This window comes from Primulina tabacum, chromosome 15 (genome assembly GCF_025594145.1).
Source record: "Primulina tabacum isolate GXHZ01 chromosome 15, ASM2559414v2, whole genome shotgun sequence".
Taxonomy (NCBI): Eukaryota; Viridiplantae; Streptophyta; class Magnoliopsida; order Lamiales; family Gesneriaceae; genus Primulina; species Primulina tabacum.
The window spans coordinates 3539724-3549323 of NC_134564.1; the positions used below are offsets into that span (position 1 = coordinate 3539724).

The 9600-nt window shown below is 33.4% G+C and overlaps 1 protein-coding gene across 1 annotated transcript; it reads left to right on the forward strand.

Annotated features, from left to right (window-relative positions):
- Window positions 1-1964: 1964 nt before the first annotated feature.
- LOC142526805 (serine carboxypeptidase 1-like) lies at window positions 1965-4377 on the forward strand. Its single transcript, XM_075631410.1, has 8 exons — window positions 1965-2426; window positions 2509-2616; window positions 2707-2978; window positions 3058-3303; window positions 3376-3488; window positions 3565-3660; window positions 3777-3882; window positions 3974-4377. The coding sequence occupies exons 1-8, from the start codon at window positions 2066-2068 to the stop codon at window positions 4118-4120; spliced, it is 1449 nt and encodes a 482-aa protein (XP_075487525.1). The 5' UTR covers window positions 1965-2065; the 3' UTR covers window positions 4121-4377.
- Window positions 4378-9600: the final 5223 nt, after the last annotated feature.

The following is a 9600-nucleotide window of genomic DNA, read 5'->3' on the forward strand; positions in this document are numbered from 1 at the left end:
CCGTTTTTATGAACCGGAAAGGCATGCCGGTTTCGATAGTACTTACCATTAAAGAGCTGATGGATAATGGAATTCGAGATCATTCCAAATAGGGTAGACGTTCAACAGTTTTTACATGAGTATTGTCAGTCACTTTGACATATGATATCTTGCAGCTAGAATTCAAACATTTTGTGGCTTGATTTCTTGCCAAAGGATCTTGATTTTCTAATGCTCTTGTCTGAACAGCTTGAACTGATCCAACGGCCCCAAACCGTGAAAATACAATTAAGGAGTGATTGGACTTGAAACAGCTCGATGCTGTTATTTTTTCGATCACCAAAAACTTAGACTTGAGATAATATAAATATTTTAACAATCTATTTATTGTTTACGTTATTATTTTTTGAAATTAACTTTCATGATGTCATCTAGATTTTATATATGATCAAAATAATGAGCATAATTTGATTTTAGAAATATTGATTGGGGTAACTCAAAATTTTCTAAATCAAGTTTATAAGCTTTTAAAAAACTAATTTTGATAGTTTAAAAAAACTCAATAAACAAATTTCTAGAGTTGAACATCTTATAAGCTAAGCAACAACTTACGAGTTAAACCAAACAACATCTTCTTACAACAATGACAACCATCGAAAGATAGTGTTTGGACACCAACATTGAAAATATTATTTAAGTTAATAATGTAATAAAGAAAGGGAAGCCAGCTAATATGCTTAATTAACCCAAGCAAATATGTTAAGTGTTACTCCATCCTTGTACAAATGGAACATTTTTGCTTGCTTCAGCAACTTGACAACAATAAAGAGCTAAGTCATTCTACAAATTACATATATGTCATGACAATGTCATTCTCAAGATTTCTATGGTTTCTAACTGAATAAGACACATCTCACAATAGTTAAAATAGAATCATTGTGATCATCAACTAGGCGTAAAAATCAAACAAGAACGACCATGTAAGAACTTATATTGTTTGACGGATACTAAAATTAATAACAATATCAGAATAGGATGTAAAATAGTGAATTTGTGTTTTATCAGAATTAAGTGTTGTGCCAGATGTTACAACATCTCGGATAACATGCAGCGGAATATTATATTTTGTAACACAAATTGACTTTAAATAAATAGATGGACGAGATTAAATATGCACTGCGGTGCCTTATGGTAAAAATTAATAACTAGAAAATCAAACCGATTACAAAAACCTATCACTAGTGATTATGACAAGAATCAATTTTCTCAACAAGTTGAGAAAATAAAGCTTTCTAAAAACAAATAACCAGAATAAAAACCTAATCAAGAAAGCAAAAACGTGAGTCAAAAGTTAAAGCAACAAAACGATCTCCAGTCAACTTCGTCACGGATGTTGTCTGTAGATGTTGCCAACATTCAAGGCAACACGTGCAGCAGCACTCTTCGACCAGCACGTCTCTTGAAGAATAATTTCTCTGAAACTCACGACGTGCAAAAGTGTACATGATATGCAACCACGAAAACTTTCAAGCAAAGAGTGAAAAACACGATAGCAATAAATTGAAGAAGCCGCCCACGAAAAATACTCCACGAAAAACTCCACCACTAAAACTCCTCCACTAAAACTCTCTGAATTTCTCTTCGTCTCTCTCTCCCTGCTTTTTAATCTACATCTTTTTTATAATTCACTTCATCTCACAAGGAAATCTACAAAATAAATAAATCAAGAGTTAAATCAATAATATCATATCTTCAAGATCTTTATCATAAAATATAATATCTTGAAAAGGCAAACACAATATTCCACATAATCTTATCAAGAATGAAAATAGACTTAATGAAGATATTATATCACAATAAAATCTTAACATAATTATTTAGAAAGGCAAAACCATAATTAAATATTAAATATCACATCAACAAGAAAAATATATCTTGAGAAATAAATTTAATATAGAAATTATTATATTTCCCTTCAGACCATATCGCAATATTCTCGACGATATCTGTTGTTTGAAGTCACCTCAAACCTATATATAGCAAGAATTCATGAAATAACAAGTAAATCATTCTGTTCATTGAAAATATGAAAGGTGGTTTCATTTTGTTCTTGTTTGTTTTCTGCTACGTTGATTCTGTTAAGTGTTACGGTGGAAAGGGGTATGATCCTCTTGGAAAGTTTATGAAGGCTCAAAGATTCAAAAAATCGCGCAATCATGTTACTAACTATGCCTCCTCAACCGTGTATTCGCCTGTTTGTATTTCATCTCAGGAGGGACTAAAAGAAGCTGATGAAATCTCACTTTTGCCCGGTCAGCCAAAAGTTAATTTTTCTCAATACTCAGGATATGTCACGGTCGATCCTACAGCGGGTCGAGCACTTTTTTATTATTTTGCTGAATCTGAGGAGCCTTCCAGCAAGCCTCTAGTGTTGTGGCTAAATGGAGGTAAATGCATACATGTAAAATTTCAATATTTGATTTCACATTTTTTCAGGAAACTCAAGTGTACAAATCTTGAAAATTCCAGGGCCGGGTTGCTCTTCAATAGGGTCTGGTGCAATGACCGAAAATGGGCCGTTTCGAGTGAACCCTGATGGGAAAACATTATGGTACAACAAGTATGCTTGGAACAATGGTGAGGAGCACTTGTTTAATTTCTTGAAACAAAATATTACATCAGACAACAGACGGTAATTTAACACAGTGATTCTTGAAATTTATGAAGTGGCAAATGTGTTGTACTTGGAATCCCCGGCTGGTGTTGGATTTTCTTACTCGAATACAACCTCAGACTATGTTACAGGAGACAAAAGAACCGCTGCAGATTCTTACACCTTTCTGGTTAACTGGTTGGATCGATTTCCAGAGTATAAAACCAGAGATTTCTTCATAACCGGAGAGAGTTATGCTGGTCACTATGTGCCTCAACTTGCAGATTTGATCCTCGAAAACAACAAAATCACAAATCAGACCGTCATTAACTTAAAGGGGATAGCAGTAAGTATATATAGTTATATACATAATATCCATTTACAGAAACAAGAGTTGTAACATGAATCTGAACATGAGTTTTCAGATTGGAAATGCCTACATAGACTATACGGATAGGTGGACGGGCACATACGATCACTACTGGACCAGTGCCCTCATATCGGATGAAACCCACCAGGGAATCATCTCGAATTGCAACTTCTCTTCTTCAGACTTTCCGGTATCAGATTCCTGTTCGGAGTATGAAGATCAAGCTGATACAGAGATAGGAAACGTCTACGTTTACGATGTGTATGCACCATTATGCGGTTCCCCTTCAACAGCTCCCTCGGTATAATTCTCACTTTTATACCCGTCATTTAAATGTCAATAAGATCACATAACTTTACTCGTATCCTTGCAGATATCTAATTTTGATCCATGCTCCGACGATTATGTAAACACTTATTTGAACACAAAGGAGATTCAAGCGGCTCTCCATGTTACTGGAATTCCTGTATCATGGGCAGATTGCAAGTACTAAAATATGCCTATCTCTATCTTTTTATTGCCTTTTTATTCTTTCTACTAAAAATAGTTCATTGTTGTGTAGCTATGCCATGAGTGGCGAGTGGCAGGACGAGCCGGATACCGTGTTACCGGTGATCAAGAAATTGATGGCGAGTGGTATTACTGTTTGGATTTACAGGTACATGATAATCATTTTTTTTTAACAATCGGTGAAGGGGCAAAACGAAAACCAATTTAGCTAAAATTATGTAAAAGGGATTATTTTGTTAACCATATACTGAATTTCGAGTGCAGTGGAGATACAGACAATATAATTCCAGTGACAACAACAAGGTACTCATTTCCTAAACTTGGCGCACCGGTGAAAACGCCATGGTACCCTTGGTACTATCAAGGCGAGGTGAGGGGAAACTACTCTTATTCGTCTCTCGAATTCATGTTCACTATAAAATTTTCGGTGTATTTGACGATTTTGTCATTATTTTCGAAAGGTTGGAGGGTATGTGGTCGGTTATCAGAATGTGACATTCGTGACCATAAGAGGAGCTGGACATTTTGTTCCGAGCTACCAGCCTGGACGAGCACTTGCCTTTTTCACATCATTTTTAAACGGAAATCTGCCTCCCAGTCATAATTAATCACGAGGCCGAGTATCGTATGTTAACTTGCTTGTCCGAGGTTCCAACTGCTTTTATTTGGACAATAAGATGCAAGCACCAAGAATCTTGGCAGATTTTTGTGCATTTTTTTTTTTCTTTTCGTTTCTATGCCAAAGAAAGCTAAAAAACTACCCTCAGGCAAGCTGCAACTATCTTCATATGTAATCGAAAAACTCTATGTTTCTGATTCGAAGTGTATTGCCACAACTTTCATAATCAACAAATATGTCTTTCTATGGTGTGCCTCTTTGAATTTCAAGAACATACAAGTCTATTAATCAATTATGATTTCAAACTTGTTTCCTCACATCACAAATGTCCCCTTGTATGGACAGCAGATAACCGAATTAATCGCATAAGACGACAATGAAAGGTTAAGTAAGAATTTTGTTTTCCAGGGGAACCATATATGATCAACGCCTCAATGAACTGAATGCTCATCAAGGGAACAGAAAAGGAAAAATTTTACCCTGAAATTTAAATAACTTAACTTCTGCCTAAAATTTTTCCTGTCAAAAATTCTTAACAGTGTAATGGAATAAGGGCATAATAATCACCACTATTTCAGAAGCAGGATCCTCGTCGCAGTGCAACTCGTTGACTCACCAGACGGCAATCTAGCTAGCAATTTGTCCTCCATGTCACTTATCTCCTTGTGTTTCGAAATATGATCATCTCAGATATCATTCTATCATGATACATGCCTCTAGCTCAAGCTCGAGCCTGATTGCACGATGGACTAATGTAACAACTACTTCATATTCATTTTTGCTCTACAAAAATAGTTAACTCAAGCACAACCAAAGAGGGAACATTATAATTTAATTGGTTGGTAGGTTGATCTTGATACTGAATGGAGATAGAGCAAGAATTATTTTAAAACTATCGAATAACAACTAGTAAATTGGTTGTGGTGTGGGGGAAAACCGAAAAACTCATGGTTCATGAACGCAGTTTTATCTAATTAAATTCTTGTAGAAATACTGTGCAATATTAGATTTATTAGTTCGATGTATGGGTATCCTAATAACTAAATACAGGAATTTTCATCATAAATTTTAGCTCTTTTGGTTCGATTATTTCGTTTAGTAGGAAGCATGACAAAATAAGATACCGATGTGTACTCTCTTTCGATGGAGATATACAAAAAGAAAAGTGAAATCGCACAAGAAATTTGAGATTTGGCATAAAAGAATGAAAATGCTAAATAATCAAGCATCTTTGAATTCAAAGCAAGATAAATTTGAATTCAAAGAACACCATTTTTTACTTATAAACGCATGTGTTCATTAGCAAAAAATTATTAGGTTTGATTATGTATGCAAAGATGTATAATTTGTTGTTTTCTTCCTTAAACTTCACCGATAAATACCAATCCATTCTTCATTTCGAATTCACGCTAAAATACAAAATCCTCTCATCTATGATAATAATTGTAAAAGTGAGATAAATGATTTAGTGTAAGATTTCTTAAAGGATGTTTATCCTTGGAAAGAATAAGATTAGTAGAGAGAAAATGAGTGTTAAAATCTTAATGTTTTTTGTGAAATATTTTGTATTCTCAATTCTATTGTCTTATTTGTTATTACTAAAAAAATGATCTTCTTGAGATGTTTAGAGTGGACGTAGCCCAAAAACCACTATAAATATTGAAGTTAATCTTATTCATTGTTGATATTAGTAATTATGTCCCACTGCGATGTTACCTCGTTTATTTATCTGATATTTCAACAAAAAATTGGGTAAATGATAATTAGAATTAAATGAAAATTTGAAAGATTAATTGTTTTTATCTTTTATTGTTTGATTATATTTTATAATTATAGACACTAAGGTTGCCGTCACGCCACAAAATTCGAACCTTAATAATATTAATCTAAAAAAATACTTACTTTATTATTTACTATTATTAAAATATATATACATAAGATTTGCGTGGGACAAAAGGGGAGGAGGACCCACCCTCAACCTCGACATAAGAACTTGAGGGGTGGTGGCCTTGTACCTGACAAAATGGTACGATTGTGCCTGATCTGTTCTGGGGTGACTCCATGGGCGAAGATTCGACCAATTTTGGTAATGAAACAAATGGAAACTGGACAAGCTTGCCATTGCGTCTTGTTCAATTGTTTTACATCAATGGTATAACATAAATGCTTGAAACAATTGTAAGAATTCATTTCTCTTTCCAATTTCTTGTTTTTTTTAGGGGTAAATTTCACTGCTATATGAACAAATTTTTTGAGTGACATATATCATATTCTTGTCTTGGAATCTACTGCTGGAGTTGGATTCTCTACTCGAGTCCATCGTCTGATTATATAACATGAGACAAAATAACAGCAACAAATTTCTACACATTTTTAGTCAACTGGTTGGAAATATTTCCTGATTATAAAACTCGAGAGTTCGATATAACCGGAGAGAGCTACACTGGTCATTACGTACCTCAGCTTGCTGATTTAATCATTATAAACAACATAATCACAAATAAAACCGTCATAAACTTAAAAGAGACGATTTCATGATTATAAGTTCATTCCATACCGGACCAAGTTGAAATAAGGTTATATACATAAACTTTTTCGGAGTCTGGGGACCGACAGAAGTCAAGGAAAAGTGCAGGCGGACGTTTCTTTCAAATATCAGATTCCAATTAGCTCCTTCTGCGCGCTATCGCTACTGCTCATTTTTGTTCTATCTTCCTAGCGAGTTTTTCCCAGCTCAAGGGGAGCGATTGCTGTAACTTTGATTGAGAGCCACATTTTTCTGTTAAAAAACACAATAATTCAAGATTCTTATAATTAAAACGTGATTATTTTCAGATTGGGAATGCATACATTGATGCTGAAGATCAACATTATGGTGCATACGATTTTCTCTCGAGCACACGCCCTCTCTGGCAGAATGGGCCATTTACAATATTACCAGCCATTGAGAAATTTATGGCCAGTGGAATTAGGGTTTGGATCTATGGACACGAAATTGACACAATTTCTTGCATGTGTAAATCTCATCTTTCTTAAAATAACCAAGTTATATTCAAGGTTTAAAGTAACATGATTTGAATACGTCTCGGTGTAGATACAGACCGTGCGATACCACGAGGTACTTACTACTCTATGCGGAAGCTCGGGTCATTAGTCAAGACTCCTATATTGGTATAACCATTTTAGGAAGGGATATTGAAATTTTGATTTTGTATATTTATAATTTTGGTCATTCATGTTGTAAAATTCCAGTTTTACTATATTTTTTTGATTTTTTTTTTCAATTCATTTTTTGACGCAGAGTTGAGGTGATACTGATATAACTTCGATATATGATGTTATGTGTAGTGTCACATCAACACTTTAGATTAAAAAAAGTAAAATCGCTGAAAATTAAAAGATAAATGACTGCTAAAACTGAAATTTGATGACATAAAGACAAAAAAAAAATGAATATACCCACGATAACATTTCGATTTTCCCAATTTGAGATGAATAAATTTTAAAGTTCTAAAAAATATAAACTTCTAAATTTAAATAAATAGTTTTTCACAAATATACAAAATTCTACCGTGATAAAAATGAATTTATTATCAATTAGCATGTCATATTTTTAACACAAAAACATTTTTATTAATGAATATAAACGAAACCTTGTGAATTACTGTTGAAATTAATTGAGATTAAACGTATGTAACTTAAAGGAGATTAGAACATTGGTTTTTTATTGACTTATTCCACTCTTTAAATCTTAATACCAATTTTCATTTCAAAATTCATTTGTTAAATTCCTTTTTTTTTTTAATGGATGACGAAATAGGAATTAATTCAACTGAAATAACATAAAGGCTTTACGTACTAGCATGCTTGTGGTTGTGGTTGTACACCATTAATCCTTTGACCTGAGATAACATAAAGGCTTTACGTACTAGCATGCACTTTGATCCATTTACCGACACCATTGGTGGCGAGGTTGGATGTAGTTTCGAAATACGTAGGAGACAACGTATTGTAGTCGGGGATTCAACATTTGCCTACAAGAAGATATCATATGCGACCTGATGAGTTAATACTGCAAATAATCTCTTTCTAAAGTAAAACGTACGTGCATTTTGGAAAATTTTTCTCAGTTGCAGATACCATACCGCTTTTATTAATCAAAGATATATCACCTCGTTATAGAATTTATTTGCAACTCTCGATATACCAATGATTTAATATTTGATCTCGATATATGAGTTAAAGTGACCATATTGTATGCTAAATATAATTTAAGGTTCTTGCAGGCACTATCAATGATAACTAGGTGGTCATGAGGCGATTATACTATACGCTTTTACCATGATCCGATTAGTGTAATCAGACTTGAGTTTTGACATTTTTGATCAAGGGGTTGATGAAAAGTAGGGATGTCAATTCGAGTAGGTTAGGTCAGTTCCGGTCGGGTTTAGGCATGGGTATTTAAAAAAATTCCTCCAAAATCGACCTAGCTAACCCGACCCACCTGAAAAGTTTTTTTTTAAAAAATATGATCTTTTTTAAAAAAACATATGCTTTTTTAAAATGAAAAAATTATTATTTTATTATTTAATAAAATTATTAAATAAAAATTCAAAACACATAATAATTTCAACGCATAATAACAAAATATTGTCTAAATATATGATAATTATGTTTCATTGAAACGTCTGCCTTTTTTATTACTTTAAAAGTACTAGAAATTTTTTTTTCCAATCATATTTTCGGTCATGTACATATACCACATAAAAATATTTTTATAAAATATTTTACCCATTAAAATAAAACATCAACCAACTGGCATTTTATAAGTCAAGTGAAATAGTCATAAAAATGAAATCGTGAAACGATTACCAAACCTAAAAAACAATAAATTTGAAAAGTATAGCCCATACTAAACCCCTCAAAATCTCTCAAAAGCATAAATAAATAGTCTTAAAATCTTTAACGTAAATCATGAATCATAAATGCAGAAAAGTAGAAGCGCTGGTCATCGGGTTGTGTGCACCTTCAGTCCAGTCATTTCATCCATCAAGACCTCCCTCAAACTCACCTGCATCCATCACACCTAGTGAGTCTAAAGACTCAACACCATAATCTTTATAACAAATAATACGTATAAAATCGCATGCAACAGTGAAAATACTTTTACGTAAAAATAACATTTTCATGACATGAATAATAAACCTTAACTTTTTTCCTTAACTTTTTTCCTTTTTCCTCAACATGACATAACATAAAACCTTTTAACATGATTATAAACATTTTCTTTTTTTCCTTTTTTGAATTCAGATAGTTAATTGTGACTTTCCTCAAACCTCAAAAAGTCGATGGATCCATCTACATGTAACCACAGTACTGGGCGGCGGGGACATCAGTGACACTCTCACCCGTTAACTGAGCCTTGGCCTATCCTCATCGAATGAAAATACGATCGTCGGGGCTCTCTCT